The sequence below is a fragment of the Pseudoliparis swirei genome, chromosome 18 (assembly GCF_029220125.1).
Source record: "Pseudoliparis swirei isolate HS2019 ecotype Mariana Trench chromosome 18, NWPU_hadal_v1, whole genome shotgun sequence".
Classification (NCBI taxonomy): Eukaryota; Metazoa; Chordata; class Actinopteri; order Perciformes; family Liparidae; genus Pseudoliparis; species Pseudoliparis swirei.
The window spans coordinates 13,716,669-13,739,968 of record NC_079405.1 but is presented as its reverse complement, the minus strand read 5'-3'; the positions used below and the strand labels follow the sequence as shown (position 1 = coordinate 13,739,968).

Sequence of the window (23,300 nt, the reverse complement as noted above, 5' to 3'; positions counted from 1 at the left end):
TAAATAAGCAGCCCGCAGCGATGCTCGGCTGTCCCAGCGGTCTTGGTTGTCATGGAGGCTAACAACTCTCATTATGATCAAACGCAAAAGATGAAACTACCCTCAGAGAAACAGTGCCAAAAGCAGAGGAGATCAACTAAGGTCAGGATTTTCACACCAATGGTCCATGAATTAGTCGATTGAAAAATAAAATGGTGGCAATGGTTTGAAGTAGCAGTTTATCAAGCTTAAAAATGTTTCTGTAAACGAGGCATGGCCGATACAAAGAGGATGGGAAGAGAAAAGGAGAGCAGAACAATAAAAGCAGTTTTGAACCACAGACAGATTTACAAGAATCATTAAAGATTTATATGATTTTGTGTGATTGTTGTTTGCTTCAATGAAACTTTACATTTTTGTCAGAATTTGCCGCTGGTGGCAAGTGGGTATGTGATATGGATACAGTCTCATCACTGTGTATACATGCATTACAATGTTAGTATACTGTATATTGTAGATTGTTAAAGTATCTGGACATTCAGCTGTTTCTGGAAAAAATGTGACCATTTATAATTTATATTTTTGACTAATCCAAAAAATTCAAAACTGATGCAAAAATCCTTTAAATCCAATATTGCCAGAAGGCTTTCCTGCTAAATGATCATGCAACACTGCTTGCAAAGGACCTAATACAATCAGAAGTAAACTGTAGAAATAGGGACAGCCATCATAAGTTTATCAACAACAATATTGTATCCCACTGAATATTGCAGTCACATTGCCTAACTGTTATTTAAAAAACTAACTGTAACAAACTGTAACTGTACAAAGAAATCAAAATGTTGGTATTATTATATTATTGTCTAACTACTTCATAACTCAATCTGTGATGCAGACCTGTCTTTCCTGTGTTTGTCATGGTGGTCTGGTTGGAGGTCTCAGCGTTGAACTTGTCCAGCACCAGCTCCTGGTACTCCTCCGAAACCAAAGCGTGTTCCTCTGCAATGTCCACAGGTGATTGGTTCGTCGCAGAACATTCTGGGTATGAGGCAGCCCAGCTTTGAGGTCCATGGTTTCCTGCAAAAATAGAAGAATCAAGAGTTTAACAAAAATGTAGACGAGTCCACGGAATTCCCTTTTCTGTAAAGATACTCGCGATAACACACAGACACAATTAGAATCCCTGACAAGAACCCTACGACAGCAGCGGCCAGGTTTCAATATGCCCGTAACGGAAATTGAGAGAATATTCATTCAGCTGCAGTGCCCTCTAAACCTCTCCAACAGCTGGGGAAATATGTAAACACAATGAAAATTCATAATCCGGCTACAGGCAATTCCTGTGTTAATTGTCCATATATGATATACATATCCAAATGAGGCAGATTCTACAGTGATACACACACTAAACTGAGCCTAGTATGGGTACAAAGTTAATGTGGGTCTGTGCCTCTGGAGAAAAAAAAACATTACACCAAATAGGCTATTTAATAAAAAACACTCGAATTTAACAATGGATGTGCAGTGTGTGCTGCAAACGAACTTCCTGTAGAATCCCCAACAACTGTCTGCTCTTTTAATCTCCGACTCCCTAGAGTGGCGCTTCTACAAAGGAATAATCCTCAACCGACAGGGGTCCCCTTGATCTCTTCTCGGGTACAATGGGCCAATGCAACAACAAAAGCTGAGGGATCAGGGGAACAAGGAAGCATGCATGGATTTGAACTTTTCTGGGTTAACACACTATTCATGATCGCATTCCCTACAGATAAAGGGCAACTTTGCTCCTGGCTCATTGAAAAGACATGAGAACCCCTCTTTACTAAAAACACGCTTGATAAAGGATGGCTTTAAGGCTTGAAATGTATAAACACCTTGCACTGTGCTCAAGACCCTCGAAAAGACAGTGACAATCAGGATTATTTTGAAATATCCAATATTTTACCAGTAGCCAGTGAGCATAAAAATGCATCATGAGGAGTGCAGACACATGGACATAAAGGAATCATGTCATTCATCTCTCCAATAATTACGTCACTATGTTAGGAAAACACTGCACTAAATACTGTTACGGGCTTGGAAATGTCTCAGATGTGTCCAGTGACAGTCAGATGATGATACATTGTCATTGAAACATCACCCACAAGATTATTGGCTAGTGTCTGGATTGCAATTGAATGTTGGAATGGGTTAACAAATGACTGCATCAGCCAGCAGGATTAAATGTGTCAGTCCGGGCTTTAGATTTACAAATATGCAATAGTATTATTGTTAGGCAAGAGAAAGCTGCTTGCCAATCATAAAAACACAGAAGATACGAGATATAAATCTCGCATCTTCTATTCCATTTGAGTTGTGCTTTCTGGCAGGTTAGTCATAACCCTACCATCAACATGGAAGCTGTCAGAAACTAAATTAAACTCAATTAGCTCCAATAAACAATTTATTGATTAAAGGTTAATGCTTTGTGAGGCAATGTTTTTTTTTATATCGTCACTAAAGCACATTACTCCCTATAATTGAAAAGCCTCGGTAACAAGACCAGTCTCACTGAGAATCGACAACACAATCAATATGGGAGAGCTGAAGAAATAAGTTGGATATCGAGCCGACTAAAAAGAGGCAGATATTACAGATATTAGGAGTCGATAGCCCGACTACAGTGGGACTCCCATGCTGCAATTTCTGTTAAATGTGAAACAGTCCACAGTACTATCTCTTTTAGTTTTAAGTCAAAACAGTCAAATCTGTTGCTGTTTTTAATCTAATTTTCTATTTCATATCTAAGCTGAGTATGGATACATATTATTTTATCCTGGCACTAATTCATTGGACTTGCAGTGAAATAAATGTCCTGGCTAAATCTGGATCCATAGATAGACCAGTAAATCAAGGCCCATATATTGGGGGGTATCAGCTTATTGGAGGTATGTTGGTATCTGTGTTTGCTGATGAGTAACAAGACATTGCACGAAAGAAATGTGAAAGTTTGATGAACGTATAAACCCTGTCGTCATTACATAGATTGTCCACACTGACAGGGATACGTTTCAACTAAACATAGGAAGCTTGTTGTTTATGTTAAGAGTTCATGTTTAAAAAATTACACTTTCGATCTGTGTATTACATTTTGTAAACTCCTAAATATCCGTATTGGAATAAAAAACCCAGTATCTGTCGGACTTTAATATGTATTGATCAATGATGATATTTGTGAGACAAGCTATATAAGTTCACTTGTAAACCAACACATTTGTACTAGTTTTCCCATGTACATTTCAGAATTTTTGTAGGACAAAAAATGGAGCTCAGAGAATGTCGGGTTGGTTGTATATTTATGGAGGACATGCCTGAGGCAGTTATGCAATTGGCTATGACTTCCATCCCATTTGTGTTCTCAGAAAATATACATTCTCTTTGGCAGCACTGTGTGAAGAACCATTCCTTCAGGTTTTTTGTATATTTATCATTCCCTTAACCAACAAAGTTCTCTGTGAAACGGAGAACTTTTCGGGTTAAGTGAATCGTGACAAGTTACAAAAAACATTGTAATGATGCTACTGAGATATATAGCGCATACAATGTGACTGACATACCTCACAATAACAACAAATTATATTTGTCAGATGTGTTGAGAAAAATGTTATGTTGACTCAGAATATGAAAGGGAGTTATACAAAATAAAAAGAGTCTGGGATTTACTGGTGGTATACAAAGATAAAGCTAAAATTTTAATAAATCTCATTAACATGTCAATATCTGTGTACATCAGAAACACATGGTGTAATAGGTAAAGTGCACTGAACCGACTAAAATGTTTCACAGACCACTTTTATGCAAAGTGTAACTAGCGAAAATGTTAATTTTTTGCTAATTTTCCATTAAAAAACACATTACACCCCATTTACTGCCAGAGATAATTCTGCCTTTTCAAGAACAAAAAGGGAGGAGCAGCGTTAAAATCAGATAAGTGAGGGTTGCACAGCAGTCAATTAATCTGTCTCATTGCCATCCATCAGAATGGCTATAATCCTAGTGGTTAAGCTTTTCCCACCACAGCCCATCCACTCTATATGGCCGAGGTGAACAAATAAAAAAAAAAGTACATGTTTAAACATATTGTAGATTGATTTATGTATAATATTACACAACACATTTGCAACTACATTCAGCGTATGGCTCTAAGATAACCGGGTCCGCATGACACACTTATTCTAATGAAAATCTTTATAGAGGCTATGAGGTAATTCATGCGGTATGCTGATCGTTTTATGTACTTATGATGGACAAAGATGAGCCCCTTACACTGATTTTACAGCTCACCTTCCAGGAATATGACAACATTTAGCAGAATTTATCTGAACCATCAACGCAGATGGAACTGATCAACACAATACAACAGCCTCGCAGCAAATCTGTGAAAGCGAGGTTGGGATTATTCTTGTGCTCCCATGGTGGATACTAGCATCATATAGTGTTGCCGTTATGTGGGGTCTTTGTTTTTTATTGAAAATAAATTAGCGTATACCTCAGCAAACGTAGCAACAGCACAACAAGCACACAGCCGGTTAAAGAGTACAAAGCATACAACAATATATAACCAAGATGGATTCGAGCAGGTTTGAAGCTAAAATATGCATACGCCTGGTATTTACCCCCATCTTAACAAAAGTCACCGTTCTCAAAGACTGCTTTTACCAGTTTCACTCACATTCTGCACCGTTTTAAGGTGTTTAGATCCCTTGCAGCACCGTTTCAATGACAACACTTCTCCATCAATATTTGACTGATTCAATCATACTTTCCTTTAAGTAATTTAAGATCTATGCTGGAAGTAAGCAAACTGGTGTATATACAGCCCATACTGTTCTGAGCTCACTTCTCTGTGTGACGTGATGCCACTCTTGTTGTAAGTCAACCGAGGACATGTTTCTCTCAATCTGGCATTTTCAGTTCCAGGCTTCATCCCATTAACCTTGGGATAAACAGCAGTGCCTGTGCTACAATGGCAATGCTGACAGAATGCCAATTGCCTTGTCATTTTCGTTTTGTCCCTCTGAGAGAAAGCATCCGTAATGTACGCAGCCCGGCAGACCTTCCAGAATTGGCACATGAGCGCTTGCGAAAACCTCCGCTGATCAGTCCATATGTGTGAGTGGCACTGACAACATAACATGGCCAGCAGCTATAAGACACAGTATGGGCAGCAGGCAGAGAAGTCACAATAGTTCTTCAGCTGGAGCAGTGTTAAATGAGTGTAAAGCCTCGTGCATGCTGCAGAATCGCCTTTCTCTGGAACATCGGAGCAACATTCCAGCTGGTTGAGACACAGGCTTTGTAGCAGCGGTGTCGAGTGTCCAGGTTAGACATCTGATGAGCTCAGGGCTTGTGCAATGTGAGGCAGGACAGAATAGTCACGTCAGTCCACTGTTTTTCATGTCAGTCAGTAACACTTACTGTCCAATGGTTACTGACATCTTTAAAATCACTAGACTACTTGGAACAACACAAAAAAATAGGTCCATTGGGGCAACAAGTGCGCTAGGTTATATGATCACGCAGTTTGAAAATACAGTTACCTCAGTTCTATTTATTTTGAAGAGCCGACAACTAAAGGCAGATGAAATGATAACCCAAAACTTCATGTTCTAAAATACTGTTGCAGCCCAACTTCCTGCTTCAACCTTGACATTTCATATGTATTTGTTCGCACTCTTGAGAGATTATTCGTGGCATTACTGGTGTGCTCAATTTTGGTTTTACATCTAATTTAAATGGTAGCTACTCTGGACCCTTTTTTTTTTTTTTTATTCTCTTTTTATTCAGCTTTTCACATGTTTGCAATCATAGACAATACAGTGTACTCTGTACGCCTTCTGTAGTTAACCGTCAGATCACATTTAAATATTTTTGGGTAATACAGAGGCAGGCCTCACTGACCTTCAAGTAAACATGCTATAGCATAAAAACACACACAAAATAAAAAAAATGAGAAAAAAAAACACACAAAATTATGGGGTGAACCTGAAACTTATTCAAACAAGGGGGGTATTAAAATATAAAAAAATATATATATATATATATTATATATCATATATATATATATAAATAAAGAGTCCCTTCTAAACAAATGATGGTCTTATTGGTGTAACATAGATTATTCATTTTCCCATCTAGACAAAAGATTCCCTGTTGCAGTCTCAAAGCAAAGGTTATCCTCTCCATCTTAAAAATGTCATACACAATATCAATCCACTCATCCAAAGTAGGTTTTCCTGGTTTTAACCACATTCTGGTGATTGCCTTCTTGCAAGCAGCACTCAGGATTCTAAACAGATATCTGTCTTTAGAGGAAAACATTTCTAGTGGTAAAACACCCAAATATAACGTTTCAATTTAAATGAAATATCCACCGAAAAACTTTTCTAACACTCCATGAACCTGCTGCCAGAAAGGATTCAAAGATGTGCAAGACCAGAATATATGGAAATGGTTTGCCATAATGCATCCACACTGTCGCCAGCATGCAGAGGAATTAGTGTAATGTCTCTTCTGAGCTGGAGTAATGAAAAACCTTATGAGGTTTTTCCAACAAAACTCTCGCCATGAGGTTGAACTTGACGTTTTCCATTGCATCTCACATAAATTCTCCCAGTCTTCTTCCTCCAGAACTAAATTTCCTTCCCTTTCCCATTTTTGTTTTACATACAGCGAGTTACCTTTTGTTTCTTGTAAACTCCTATAGATTTTTGAAACAGCTTTCTTGTTGGAGCCCTCAAGATAGGCATCTTTACAACTTTTAACAAAGTGTTATCCCAGTGCACTTGTATGCTCTCCCTCTGTATTTTATCAATGTAATGTCGAACTTGAAGGAACCTGTAGAAATCATCACTTTTCAGATCAAACTGCCCCTTCAGATTCTGAAAGCTGTTCATGGACCCCTTGTGAAGAAATGTGCAGTAGGCTGTCAGGCCTTTTGAAGACCAACACTTGAATCTTGCATCCCATCTTCCAGGTAGAAATTCTGGATCATACACACACCATCTTAAAACCTTTACAGCCTCCCTCAAGTGTTTTTGAGTTACCAGTCTATTCCACACCTTAAGCGACAGACAGATCCATGGGTTTTTCAGTTTGATTAGTTTATTCATCAAGACCTTATCCCCAATCGCAGCTTGAATTGGAAATTCCTCTGATATAGCACTCTCCATCTCCTTCCACCTAGCAACGTACTTTGGATTGCACCAGCATATTAATGGTCTCAATTGAGCCGCAATATAGTAATCCTTTAAACATGGGAGTGCGACACCACCCTTGTTTTTAGCCAATTGTAGACTCTGATATTTAAATCTTGGCTTTCGTCCCTGCCAAATGTACCTTGAGATAAGTTTATCCCATTCCTGAAATTGTTGGTCAGATAGTTCCAGTGGAAGGGACTGGAAGAGATACAGCAGTCTCGGCAAAATAACCATTTTAACCGATTCAATGCGTGAAATAAGACTGAGAAAAGGAACAAGGTCCCATCTCCTTATGTCTTCCCTAATTTTTTGGTTCAAAGGTAGATAATTAAGTAAAAAGTTTTGTCAAATCTATTGGAATATTTACTCCCAAGTACTTAATGGATTCAGCATCCCACCCAAATGTATAGTTTTCTTCATATTTACTGAGGGCAGTACTTAAAACTCAGAATTTGTGTCTTCAAAACATTCAATTTATATCCAGAGAAGGATCCATATTGTTCTAAAGTTGAAAATAACTGGACCAGAGATTGTTCTGGACTGGATAGATACACCAATATGTCATCAGCAAATAAAGAGATCTTTTGCTCCACCCCATTCATTACTATTCCTTGATACTGTTATTTTGAATAATCCACTGGCTCAGAGGTTCGATAAAGATCGCAAACAAGAGAGGGCTAATTGGACAGCCCTGTCTCGTTCCCCGCTCCAATGGGAAGGAATTTGAAACGGCTCCATTAATTTTGATTCTCGCCCTGGGTCTATCGTATAAAGCCTGTATAGTTTTATAAAGCTACTGTGAAATCCAAATGTGTCTAAAATTCTAAACAGGAAGGTCCAATTTACACAATCAAATGCTTTTTCTGCATCTAACCCAACTAATACTGCTTCCAAATTACTTTCAGTTATATGGTTAATTATATGTAGTGACCTTCTGATACTATCATGGGTTTGTCTTTCTTGTACAAATCCTGTCTGATCAAGGCTAATAATTTGTAGTAATAATCCCTCTATTCGTTTGGCTAGTATATGGGTAAAGATTTTGTAATCCTGGTTCAACACGCTAATTGGCCTAAAATTACTGCATTCAGTTTTATCCTTTCCCTCTTTTGGAATAAGGGATATAACTGCCTCCTTCCAGGAGGGCGGGATAATGTTCTCCTTAAGTACCCAGTTAAAGGTAGACTGCAACATAGATACCAATGACCCTTCCATCACCTTGTACCATTCCGAGGGAAACCCGTCTGGGCCTGGGGCCTTATTTGATTTAAGATGTGCTATAGCTAAGCTAATTTATTTCTCTGTTATTTCAACTACCATCTGACTTCCCTGCTCACTAGTCAGTTTAGGCAGATGTACCCCCTTGAAGAAAGCCTCCATTTTCTCCCCATCAATTTGAGGTTGGGAGTATAGCTTTCGATAATATCCTTCAAAACAATTTTGTATTTCTTTTAGTTTATACTGTATGGAATTAGTAATAGGATTTCTAATTTTATTAATTGAATTCTCTGCTTGTTGTTTTTTCAGCCTATAGGCTAATAATTTACTGGCTTTTCCTCCTCCTTCATAGTATTTCTGTTTGGTGAAAATTAACTTTTTTTGTATATCTTTAGTGTAAATCTCATTTATTTCATTCCTTTTCTTTTGGAGCAATCCTCTTATTGTCTGATCATTTGAATCTTTATGATTTTGTTCCAATTGTTTTAATTCTCCTTGTAACTCATCTAACTCTTTTTGCTTGGCTCTTTTAAAGCGAGCACTGTATCCAATTATCTGCCCTCGAAGCACAGCTTTACATGCGTCCCACAGTATTGGAGGGGAAACTTCACCATTATCATTTTGTTCCAAGTACTCAGTGATATCCTTCTTCATTTGGTCCCTCATATTATTCAGTAAATATGTATTTAATCTCCATAACGTGTTTCTTTGATCCTGCTCCAGATTAAATTTTAAATAAATAGGGCAATGATCTGAAAGGTCCATGATCCCCATGTCGCAGCCCCCCACCCTGTGCAAATCTTTACCAAAGGTTAGAAAATAATCAATCCTTGAATAAACCAAATGTGGATTAGAAAAAAAAGTATAGTCCCGCTTTGAGGGATTTATTTCTCTCCAGACATCTACCAAACCAATATCCTCCATTGCCAATTTGAATTTCTTGTTTATCAGCTTGGGCTGCCTAATATGCACATTTGAAGAGTCCAGTATAGGATTCAATCTTATGTTTAGATCACCCCCACAGATTAGGACCCCCTGAGTTTCTGCTATAATTAAATCAAATATCTGTTTAAAAAAAGTCCAATCTGAATTAGGCGGAGCATAAACATTCAGAAGGGAAACCAATGAACCATCTAGATTTCCTCTTACTAATATATATCTCCCCTCTGTGTCCTTTTTTTCAAACGTGGGTTCAAAACTAATATTATTGGAAATTAATATTACCAACCCCCTCCTGTGGCCAGCCGCATATGATGATGAGTACTGATGTTTAAAGCCTAGTCTTCTTAATTTAGCATGCTCTGTATCCGATAGATGCGTTTCCTGCAAGAAAGCCACCTCAACTTTATCTCTTTTTAGTTTAGTTAATATCTTACTTCTCTTGATGGGGTTTACAAGACCATTCACATTATATGTTGCCATTTTAACCACTTGCATTCAGAGTTTAATTAGGACAATATTAGTAATAAATACCAACCCAAGTTATTACAGGTAACGAAAGATTTATCATAGGTAACACCCCAAAGACTGCAAAGAACTGCAGCAAACACTGTAACAAAAAAAAACAAAAAACAAAGAAAAGACTTCCAACTGTGGGGTCATCATATTGACCCTGATTAAGCCCTGATGGTGATAGGGCTCTAAAGTAAAGCCTCCCCACCTGTAAAGTGGGAGAGGGCCTTCATATCCTACTTCCATGTTGTTATCCATCTGTCGGCTGCATGGCTGAAGATTAATACCCCGACCCTTTCAGAATATTCTGAGTTTTATAGCCTGTACATTGTTTCTTTATTGTGCAGAACGTGATTATAGTCTTAAATCTCTCTTGTAGAAACCAGCTCTTCGGCTTCCTCCACTGCAAACAAGAACTCACCCATTTGTCGGGAAACAGCAGCTTTCAGTTCACTTTCATTCACGCTGAGTCCTTGTGCCTAAAGGCCGCTAGCTTCTCCTTGTAGTTGACGTTCCTGGCGGCTCTGTCCAGGGTCCCCGGTCTCTTGCTGGTGCGCCAGGTCATTCGCTGGATCTGTTCCAAAAGTGAATCTGGGTGCTTAATGACCGACACCGGGAGCCCCCTCTTTGCCATATCCTCAGTCGCTTCCTCCGCCGATCCGTATACGACAATTCCCTCCTCATAGAAGACTCTGAACCTGGCCGGAAACGGGGTTTGAAATCTTATCTTCCTCTCCCTCAGGACCATTTTCGCTTCTACATACGCCTTTCGCTTTCTCAAAACATCAGGCGCGTAGTCGTGATCCAGGTTAACCTTCCTTTCGAGATGTTGAAATCCTCGCTTTTGCCAGGCTAGTCTCAGCAATTCTTCTTTCGTCCTGGAACTTGACATTTTGACGACGATAGACCTCGGTGAGACTTCCCCAGGCGGCATCGGCATCAGGGCGCGGTGCGCTCTCTCAACTCGTAGTTCAAAGGTAGCCGGGAGGTCCAAACCCTCCCTCAGCAAAGCCTCCACAAAGGTTCCCATCGACGGGGAATTATCCTCCGCTCCCTCTTTAACGCCGTGGATTCGGATATTTTCCCGTCTTGATCGACCTTCCAGGTCCGTTAGCTTAGCATCCAGATGCACCTGTAGTTGTAGCAGCTCCGTCACCACCTCCTCCGCCACCTGTAGCCGTGTTTCCGTCTCTTCAATCCGCCCTTCTGCCTCGGCAATTCTCGTGTTAGTCTTGTTTATTTCTTTATGAATCTCTTTCAGCTGCTGGCCGTTATCTTTCCTGAACTCTCTCAATTCTTTCAATATGAGGCTCATGTCCGCTCTCCCCGTTCGTCGTCTTGAGGTGCGTTGGAGTGTCGTCTTCCAGCACCGCTGCTAGCAGAGGAAGCTAGGCTAGCTCCGTCACCGTCAACTAACTCAGTCTGCATTGGTTTTTTACTCTTTTTTGGAGGCATTCTCAAGACCAACGCTCTTTAGCCAAACTTTAAAATAAATGTTGTATATATTCTGGTTGTAGTTGGTAATTTTTAGCTCCGAATGTCGGGAGCACGATCTTTAACCAGCCATCGCGTCGCTCAGTGATCTATCCTCCCATCAAAGATGTTCTATTGCCTCTGGACCCTTTTTTAACGGCCTCCCTTTGTTTCAAAAACCAAAGCAATTCATTTGGTGACTAAGATGACATAATTGCTTGCGGATGGTATAAAAACGATATTAACTATGGTAAATCCATAATGTTTTCATTGAATTAGTCTGAAATCCCTTTTGTCAAGATGAGAACCTTCTCAACAGTATGATTGGCAAACACGGACAATTTGGTGCTGCTAAATATTTATTTAAATACATAATCCTTTTTTTAAATCTCAGCTTTGACTGATTGACACTGAGATATTTCAGTCTGGACCAAAGTGTTGAACCAACGGCCTAACAGACAGACGGAAATTGCTTTCCTTATAGTCATGCTGCTGGGATGGCAGGCCTTTGTCCTTTTTTTCCTCAGATAAGCAAGGAATTCATAAGCACAGTGCCTCAAACATGCCCTTTTCCATTACTAAGATACTCCAGATACATATTCTTACACCTATTCACAGAAGTGTAGACTAATTTAATATTTTTCACAATGCATGGCGCCTTCACTGGATATGCGGGGTGCATTCAGAATGAACTGTGAGGCGTGGTACTAACACAGGCAGACGTCAGCCTCGTCTACTGTAAACTCCAATAACAGAGGTCCTTTGCACGAGCCAACAGACTTTGTCCCATCCTCCAGCACCACTTCGTTCCACGGTCTGTGTGTCCTGCAGATCTCCTTACATGCTTCCTGGCAGCTCTGTGACCTAATGGCTGCGATGTGATGAGTGAGGGAGAGAGCTCAGCTCACAGCTGAAAGGACTGCGAGAAGAAAAGAGCGAACTCAGTCGTCTGAATGATGCCGTTTTTGAGCGTTAAACAACAATCATACAGACTCCCAACCACACGGTATAACAAACAACCAGGGGTGGATATAGTTTGCAAATCCAATCACAAGCTTATAGTTTCATAATTTCTTGCCTTCACTATCACCTTTGATGGGGCCCAGGCTAACTTATTTTCTGTGCCATGTGATATTCTGAGTTTCATTTTTTTCAGATCGACACAAATAAGAGGCTGCATGTGACTACAATTAAAGTGAGGAAAATCATCCAGGCAAAATTGGCAGTTGTTATCCAGGAGTAAATGAGGCCATGCTGCTAAAACTACAAACTATTTCGCCAGAATGTCATACGTGACTGAACACCGGTTAAACCAAGGACAGAGCCTTTTATTGCTGCCTTTACTTTAATGTTCAACAACTGATATCTATGTTTAATGACAAAGTAAAACATGCCCATCAAGTCTTACTGTGAAAAAACAGAGAACACGTTCAGGTGAATACAAATGTTGTTATGGAAGTGGAATCATCAATTCCAACAATTAGCCCTCTATATCCTTTATGTGTGATTTTGTATTCATAAAGAACTGTATTTTCAAAAGGATTTTCTTGTTTGATGCCTTTACTGGCTTATATGCTTAAGACGACTTAATTATCGGCAAACCATGAAGGTAGAAAAAAACACCATAATGCCCTAAGTGGCTGTCAGAAGGCTCAGCATTTTTACCAAGGGATTATTGGATGTGAAAATAGTTGCAGTCTTCTTGGATGCTTTTGAAAGCTTTTTCTCAGCATTGTCTCACATCCTGAGATGTGAAGGAACAGGTACTCCATCAGCGCAGATTGCAAGAATACAAAAAGGCATCTTTGGTCACTACGGGGCAAAAAGTGACGAATAAGTGAGTCTTCAGTTACACTTCAACAAATTCAAGGTGATTTGTTTGAGCTTGTCAGTTCTGTCATGAACAGAGGCCAGAATAGCTAGATTTAAAAATAGCCAAAGTTATTCCTGTGCATAAATCTGGAGATACAAGATTGTTTAATAATTATCGACTAATATCTATGTTACCATGTTTTTCTAAAATAGTGAATGAACGTGATATATGAGCATCAGTATGGTTTTAGGAAAAAACACTCCACCGATATGGCCCTTGTTCAGCTTGTTGAAAATATCTATACAGCCATTAATAATAATGAATTTGCTATTGGCATATTCCTAGATCTTTCTAAAGCCGTTGATACTGTTGATTATACAATATTACTTGATAAATTACACAAATATGGTTTTAAAAATGTTGCAGTTAAATGGCTGTGTTGTTATGTTTATAACCGGGAACAATATGTGTATGCTAATGGTTGTTTTTCGTCCAAAGTTAAGATGTCATGTGGAGTTCCTCAGGGATCTATACTTGGACCCCTATTATTCCTCATTTACATCAATGACCTGGCTTCTGTATTCTCATCCTTTACACTGATTCCGTTTGCCGATGATACGAATTTGATATTAACTCACAAGAATTTCCAAACATTCATTAAGGAAGCTAATTCTGGCCTAGCTATGCTATCCGAATGGTTTCTTGCTAATACGTTATCACTAAATGAAAAAAAATCCAACTTTATTGTGTTTGCAAGTAAAAACAAAAAATACTGTCAAGATATGTATTGGTTGGATCGAAATTAATCAAGTTGCATCCACCACATTTCTAGGTATTCTAGTTGATGAAAAAGTGTAATGGGAAGAACATATACATTCAGTAACCAACAAAGTTTTAAGATCACTCGGTATCATCAGACGAATCAGGGGTTTGGTTCATTAGGCATGCATCTTAACCCTTTACTCAAGTTTAATGTATCCATATCTCATCTACTGCACTATTGTCCGGACAAATACATATCCATCAAATTTACACATTAATAATTACGCAATAACAATTTGTAAGAATAGCTGCCTCCTACAACTATTTGGCTCCATCTGCTCCTCTGTTTAATTAACTAAATGTATTGTCTATCTATGACATTAACACAGTCCAGACCTGTTATTTCATCTATAATTGCACTTTCCTGTCTAATATGCTCCCTACACCTTTCAAAGAATATCTTAAGACCAAATCACATCTGATCATCTCCATCCTCCCTTCGGCCATACTACTCATAGCCAGTTCTCCATTAAACACAGAGGTTCTTTACTCTGGAATACTCACATTCTTATTGCTAACTCCTCATCTTCACTCAGTAACTTTAAACATAGATTAAGGTCCAGCCTGGTGAATCAAGCCTCTCCATTTGCTACCGAGCCATCATGTACATGGTGTTTTGTATTTGTTGATGACATGTGTTATTATTGATATACATGTTGATGGATTGAATACACAGGACCATAGGACAAGGTACTTGTTTATCGTGTCTTATGTTTGATTTACCTTGTTTAACTTTATACGTGTTTATTACTTTAAGTGTTTAGTTGTATAAGCCCTTTAGGTTTCTTTTCTTACCTGCACTAATTTCTGTGTCTTTTAATAATGTTACATTTGTAATTTTTTTCTTTTATTGTGCAAATAAATAAATAAAAATAAATAAACAAATAAGAAGCAAGCACACCTAAACTATTTTATTTGTCTTCATTTAGTTTATTATTGAGATACTGACACAACAATAGGTAAACTGGTGAATTTGATGACTTAAATGGAATCAGCTGTAAATAAGGCTAAGGAAGGCCTGAGTTTCCAATTGTTCCTTCATTTCAGGAGCTTCCCAACAGAAGCCCCACACAGAGAATAAATAAACAAAGTGCACCGACCTCCATTATTTTGGATGAAAGTATTTTATTGTATTGTTTTTAAAGTTAACGTTTATTTTTTCAACGATTTCATCCATCAAACTCCTCAACCTGCTCTTGTAGACATAAATACATATGATGAATATCTATACCATACAGTCATTTTAACTTCTCATCATTGCATTACACCAGTACTGTATCAGCTTCCTTGGAGTTACTGCAGACACTTACTGTGACATGTGATTAAAAGTATGGCTGCTCTGGGAGATAGCTGACAGGAGGTTCAGATAAGGCAACTACTTTCCCCCAAAGTGTAACACTAACGCCAACATAAAAAGCAGACAAGAACCTATGAATCATCAAATTCAATGGATCATCAATAATCCTTTGCTGTCTCAACCATCAAACAGAAACTCCACTCGAGTCATTTTGAAGTTGCACACCCTTTTGCTGAGGCTGCGGGTCACTTACTGATGACCCCTGTTACATTAGTTATTACTTTTTTTAAGCTTAATATCGCAGTCAGTTAGTCTAGATGTTTGAGTAGATGACCAATGTGATAAGACACACGTTATGTTAACTGATTTGGTCATTTAATTTTGAATTATGACTAGTTCCTGAGGTGGTCTAAAGCGTTACTTCACTTGGCCGATCTATAGATATTAATCTGCTTTATTAGTCTGGAGGATATGCATTTCATCAGAAATTGGTTCATGCGCCCACAACTCAAGCACAAAGGATCAGAAGAGCAGAGTGGTCATTTCAATAAAGGCGATAAAGCAAACTACTGTCAAGAAAAATCTTCTCTACTTCTATCGGTTTCTCTCCAGCATTTCACGCCAATCTAATGGCCAATTAGAAGGACTGGAGCCAAATGTTATAGAAAAAGAAGTGGAGGTTAAATGTCTCATCTCCAGAGAAGTAATAATCACAACCTAGAGTGTGATGAGGCCGTAACATGGACTTATGGTGGGAGGCGGCTCAGAAGCCAAGCTATGTGCGTTTTTATGGAGAAATACTAAATCTTTTCTCGAGAGACAGAGATAAAAATTTAAAAAAGGGTTTGACCCTTATTACTTTGACAAACACCACCATGTTTACTATGGTAATTAACAAACAAAAAAACAGCAATACAGTTAATTCAGTTTGAATGAAATACCCTGTTAATTCTCTTTTCTTGTTGAGTAACATTATCATCCTCTGATATAGTAGACAAGCTGACACTAATTACAAGCCCCCATCAACATTTTTTTTTTAGTGAGCAATTTTTGAGTTAACAATGAAAAGACAGTGTGGGTGTGTGACACAAGTTAACCAATCTAATCTGGAGACTGTGTCTGTCTGTCTGTCAAACAAAATATGGAATAAAGGAAAACTTTGCCACTTTTCAACTGCCGTTGTGGGTGGTATGTGCAAATTAACAATGTTACGCTTTCCTTCGTGTTCCTTCGGCACAAAGAACATTGAGGAACATTGTTTAGAAAATGGAAGCAACTATGGTTAAAAAAAGAGATAATGCGGTGGCAAAGTATATAATTCCCACCATTTGAAAAGACACCACTGAGAAGCTCTAAAATGGAGATATTAATCCAAAGAAAGTAGAAAAAAGCTACATTTACTTGGTATAGATTCTGAACTCAACCAAGTTCACTTGAAATGAATCAATGAGCGGAAGGCTAACATTAGATGACATCATGGTATCCTCTGATTTCTTTCATTTGGTCGCCAATCTTTCAATCAGTGCCTGAAATCTACAACCCGTAGACACTACAACAAGCTTCACTTCTTCCTATTTATCTTCTGTCTTCAGTCTGGTCACAATGTGACTTGGCCAGTCAAGAGCACTCTTTCCCATAAGAAAGTGGTTGTGGGTCAGTTCATCTGGGACCATTGTGATAGTCCATTGATCTTAAATTGATAGATTATTTACACAAACGGCTAAAAAGCCTACACAGTTCATCCACAATAGATACCCTAAAAACATCCTAAAAGATATAACCTCAGCACTTCCAGCTGAGTGAGTTGTTACTGTCTAACAGAGCATAGTTGCAAACAGTTCAGATTTTCGGTTATATAATGGCAGGGCTCCAGACTGCGACCAAATGGTCGCATTTTGCGCCTAAAATTAGACACAGTGCGAGTAAATTTTTCATCAACTCGCGCATGCGCGACCAGTAAATTAGCAGATTTTTTATTTTTTTGTTATTAAATATTTTTGTTGCTGACAAACTTGTTCTACACTTCAGCCCACTATAGTTAGCGGTAATGCCTGAATGACTGGTTTGCTAACCGACATTAACTCCAGAAGAAGAAGAAAGGAGACGAACACAGAAGAAGAAGAAGGCTGGCCTGTGTGTGAGAGCGGGAGGGTGGGGGGAATGATTGACAGCGGGAAGGGGGGGGGATGACCACGGTTATAGGCTAATGTGTGAAAAGAGGCGGGACTTGGGGGTTATCGCGCGAATCCAGAGATTTTACATAGCGGTGTCTCCTGTAAACAATGAATGGACAATGGCGAAGCGGACTATCAGTTCGTACTTTCTTCCTAAACCTAATGATATAGAGAAGACAAATCCCGAGAATGAGTCCGACTCAGATTGTAAGGAAACGGTCGTGGCGAAAAAAGGCAGGAAATTCAGCTTTCGCGATGAGTGGCTGCACGAGTTCACCTGGCTGAGGTATTTCAGGGAGACCAATTCAATGAACTGTAAATTCTGCTGTCGATTCCCACAACATGCGGGGAACACGAAATGTGCTGATAAGACTGGCACTACACAATTAAAACACGACACGCTGATCAAACACAACGCCAGTCTGAAACATAAAATGTGCCGCGACCTGTGCAATGAAAGTGCAGCTCCACTCCCAGTCGCATTTAGAAGACAAGAGGCTGCTAACCAGTGCGCCGAGGAGGCCGAATTCAGGGCTCTCAAGTGTCACGCATTGAGCGTGAGACTCACGCATTTCGGTCTTAAGTCACGCACTCCCGCCACACATCGTATTTCTCACGATGAAAAAAACTCTCGGCTATTTAATGTTTTAATGTGCCGCAGCGCGCAAACATGAGCTGGCCGCGCTGCCCTCACCGTGGAGGAATCAAGCGCTCCCCTGGAGTTCTGCTGTGGAGCCACTTATCAGCCAATCAACAAAAAGAAATTGGCTACACAATAGCCAATCAGAAAACAACCCGTATCTGGGTTAGAATCAATCCAGCAACCAATGAAAATAAAGCATCCTGGAATTGACAACATTCCCACATAGCATTGGTATAATAATGAGTTTTTACAAATATATATATATATATCTATATATAGATATATATAGATACAATAAAGTCTAAATATGCTCACTGCGTATATTGGTGTGGCAAACTGCTCAACCATTGATTTCAGGTGGTCTTGCTGAGTTCTGAGAAGAAGGCATCTGATAAGGATGGCGCCACGGCCGTCTCAGAGCCTGAGCTGAATCTTTCATCAGGGGTCATTGTGTTCCACACAGCAGCTCACACACATAAAAGCAGGTAGAGGAAGTGGTCAATCATACAGGCATTTAGGTCTAATTGGCCACCAGAATGAGCTCCAGCCCAAATATTGTTTTCCCGTGGCACTATCTGCTTCCATCTCGTGGACTTTCATAGAAATTGTGGCTTCCTGTTCTTGGGTGTTGGCCGCTGCATAAGTACAACATCCCCTATTCTGTAAAAATAATCTCCGGGACGTTGTGTGAAGAATAAGAGGGACAGAAATACACTCTGTCCCCATGAGGCAGAGCTTCCCCTTCAATTCAAAGACGTTAACAGTTTCCCCTTCAATATGGCAAAGAGCCAACATGCCTACAAATGTCTCAGAACCTTTCCTCCTGTATGGATCTCTGATTGATCCCCACACAATACATTTCACAGGAATCCAACAATGAAGTATTCTCATTAACTTGCGTTACCCACATAGTTACTGTGATACAGTTTTGGAGGTGTGAAAGGTAAAGCAAGACTATGACAAAATCATGAGTATCCATTGTAACAATGCATCATTGCTAAAGCTATGAGATGCATAAACCTGACTTGACCCTTTGTATGTTAGTGAAAACAGGCACGCACACAGACAGAATAAGTCAATGCCCTCCAGGCCCAGTTAGACACGTTCCGAGTTCCACACCTCTCTTCTTGAATACAATGGTTGTTACACAACTAACTTATGTAGCATGCTGGAGAAAGTGGAGATGGGTGCAGTTTGTGCTCCATCACTCTTTACGTGGCCCTGTTAAGTCTGTTCTGCCTCACAGCACAGCTGTTGTTCAGAGACAGGCGAGGCAGGTGATTGGAGAAGAGGCAGCAGGCGGACAGATCGCTATGTCAGTTCAAACAGCTGTAGACTGCAGTGTCTTTCTGCACTCAAAATGTCTACAAAGTAATTCAGCCCGATATCAACTTTCCAAAAGGAAAGAGAAAAGGGGTGTGACCTATAAGTGATTACTGTCCACAGCATGAGTTTCAATAGTCAATGCGTGAGAGTTCATGTTTAATTTGATGACCACACTTTTAAACACTGATACAGTATGTGAAATATCTGCTTAGTGTAGCTCACTTTAAAAAATACATTGGCCATATTTTTCCAGAACTTCCATATTCTGCTAGTCAGTCTTCACATTATGCTGGAGATAAAAACAATAGCAAGACTAAGAGTTTTGCTGTATTACTTAAAAAGACAAAATTAAAGGAAAACAAGTATTCTTAAACCACAGTTAGCTTTAGCCCCCTCCAATACCTCCCAGCACCCTGTTATCCTTCAAATTAAACAAGTTAGAGTAAACCTCTGATTATGTAGATTTCTCCCATGTAATTTTCTCAAATATAAACAAGACAAAGGTCTGTCCATTTCATGTTGCTGCATGATAACGGGCATGTTTAAGCTACAACTCTTTTGGTTGTTAAAAGAATGGCTTCAAGTGTCAGCCAATGCATGCAGTTCAACGTATCAATGTTTATGTAAAAGTGTGAAAAATGTGCAACTTTTTAAATACATGTGAGTTGACACAAACTCATCAGGGCCCTTAGATGTGGATTGAATCAGATAGTATTTTTATTTATTTATTGTATTGTAGTTTGTAGGTAGACAGATTTGTTCGTTATTTGTTTTGCGTCCATCGTGTCAATAGATGACCTCGCCACAAAAAAACTAAATATATGAAAAATAAATAAATACATTTTCGTGGTTTAGGTGTATATTTGTGAGCGACTGAGTGAGTATTCCCCTCTGTGTCTGTCCACGGTTAATACCGCATTCTGCTGCAGCAAACTGCAAAATATTTGTGGGTGGCCGGTCAAGGCTGCAAAGACGTCTCAGAGTTAAGGAGACTCATACGTTCTTAAAACATATTTTCTTGCTCGTTTTTGACTGCCACTGACAGCCTGCTGACTCCTCACTTTCAGTTTCATTTTGGCAAGAAGAAATGTCTCTACGATGACTTCAAGCCGATTAGATGCATACATCACCGACTGATTTTGAATTTGAATTTTAGTTTGTTTTGCGACGCCTTACAGCACATTAGTATCTCCACACGGAGTTAGTCAATTGTGGGTTGTATTCATTCAATCACACAATACAGCAGATACTGAGAGGAGATCTGCAATCTGAGTGCCCCTTTCTACTTAAAATAACAATATGTTGCTCTTGGCATATACATTACTGTGCTAACAGTTGTTGTAAAAAATCTTCAATAATTTAATTCCACCAATTGTCAAATCAATATTTTAATCAAAATAAACAGACTCATAACAACTGACATTTTTTGGGGGTTTGAAAAGGACTTCTTATTTTATTGAAGATATCAAAAAAAGAATGGCCAATAAAACGTAATGATTGCTTTTACGCACATTTTAAAGCAATTTGATACTGTGGAAAAACTGCTGCTTGGGAATTCTTTCTCTCGGGGTTTTGCCCTCTTCCAACACTGCATGAGTGCAAGGAAACCTCTTGCTAATTGCAAACAGGAGGGAAAGGTGAGCACTCTGCCGAGCAGAACACAGAGCTCTCCTCTGTAGAGCCGCACAGTGAAACACTGATTAGTGACACTACATTACTCCACAATGTCCAAGGGCAACGGTTTCATATCAGCTAACTGTCGGAAGCACAGACGCTAACCTCAGTGCACATAAATGTCTTGCAGCTGCTCGTCTGATGGACGTTTTAATAGAAGAAATGGCAATTGCATTCAAATTACAGTCAATATTATATTATGGAATAATTAGTGAGTATTTCAGTAGTTATTAGAATGGAGATGAAGCACTGAGGCTGAAGTAGATAAGATACCGTCATGTGTGCGAACAACTGCACAATATGTATTTATGTTGGTAATCGTGCACAAGGAAACAGCAAATCGTTTAAAAATCAGGGCGCTGCATACTTGGACTGTGCACCAAGGCACGCGCACACACAGACACACACAGACACAAACACACACAAGCGCATTCACGCACACACCAGAAATATAGCAGAATCCATATTTAATTTGTCACATCGCCCTTTCCATCTATTCTTATTGTTACGCTTCTTTTCAGTGAGAACCTTATCTCACTCTAAGCCATCCCCTCTTTCTGAGCTGCTATACCCTCATATTCCATTTAAGCAGCTTCATCTATTAGTTTAATTATCTTTTCTTTGGCTCTAGGAACTTCAACTAAGCTGTAAACTCCCACACCTGACGATTAAAGAAGGCAACTTTGACCACATAATCATCTCACTAGCGGAGAAGTCATTAACTCATTTTGGTCCGACTGGGTATAAGTGGAAACTGTAAACTCAAGATGATGTTCTCATTGTCTTTTTAAGAACACATTTGGTTAAAGTAGAGCGAAATATAGAACTCCTCCAAACACATTCATGCCAAATGACAAACTACACTGCTGCAAACAGTCTGACAGCTTTGCAGGACTGCACTTAAGCACTGATACTAACAACAGCATGCCAACATGCTCATAATGGCAATGCTACCATAAGGGTATGAAGCAGGTAAAACATTCCCCATATTCTCCATCCAAGTTGTGGGTGCAGGCATTACAACATTTCCTTATTAGCACTAAAAACAAAGTACAGCTCAAGCTGATGAGAATGTTATTAGTGTTGCGTGTGGTCATAAATGATGGTGGGGCGAGAGGAAAAGTGAAGACATGACCAGAGTGATTGTAGTTCATCTTGAGGGGCATAAAACCGATTAGCACTTCAGTGGCACTTAAATGGAACTTAGGTATAGCGTTTTGTAGTTTGGCTTTCTTTAAGAAATTGTACTTTCTTGATTGTTGTTTTGAGTTGTACTCTCATGGTTGAACACACTTATTGTAAGTCGCTTTGGATAAAAGCGTCAGCTAAATGACATGTAATGTAATGTCATATGAATACCAAATATAATGGCATAGATGTTGAGACGTTTCATTCAAAACCACAAATATGATACAAAGTGATGAGGATATGTCCTCTTAGAACCACGACTATCATGAACATTCATTCAGTTTTAACTATTAACTATTTAACCGGATCCAAGAGATATTTCAGTCCGGACCAAAGTGACCGGACAGCAGGCAGTCAGAGGCTGCGGCCTCCCAGGGGACAGAGGTAGTGAGACATGCAGAGGCCTCTCACTCATGCCTGACAGGGCAGCAGGATGACCCCAGAGCATGAGGTCCCCAGTAAGCAGACCATTAGCCAGCCAGCAGGTAGAGGTGGAAGATCTCCGCCAACACGGTCGGTGAACCCTAAGATGACATGGTACCTGGTATTTTATTTTGCCTGCTTGTACATGTTATTTTAGGAGAGCTGCCATTTTAAGAGTTTGGACGTTTGCCAATTTTACACTGTGAAGACTGGCATTTATAATATTATAATGACCCTCTCGAAATTAACAGTGCATCCCCTCTCAAAATGTCTAAGATATACTGTGCAATACATACATTGTCTTGTTGACAAAATATGTGGAGAACACAATTTGTCTCTAAGATTAGTTGCTAATTAGCTGATATGGACAATTACAAGTTGTCCATATCAGATACAGATTTTGAATGAGTGAATTGGGAAGGGAGTATGCAATGCAACATCAGATTTCCATCCTTCATCACAAAGTGGAGATCAACTCTACAAACCACATGTACACAAGCTGTCTGGGACTGATACAGAGATACATGCACGGCCCTGACATTGTAATTATCTTCCAAAGGCTTATGAGCTATTCTCTTTC

At 39.3% G+C, this 23,300-nt stretch overlaps 1 protein-coding gene across 1 annotated transcript in view; it reads right to left on the bottom strand.

Moving 5' to 3' along the window:
• ca16b (carbonic anhydrase XVI b) overlaps positions 1 to 23,300 on the bottom strand; it is a 113,641-nt gene that overhangs the window by 44,868 nt on the left and 45,473 nt on the right. Inside the window, exon 3 of the mRNA XM_056438494.1 lies at positions 877 to 1,056. Coding sequence (XP_056294469.1) covers positions 877 to 1,056 — 180 coding nt within the window. The remainder of the gene's footprint in view (positions 1 to 876; positions 1,057 to 23,300) is intronic.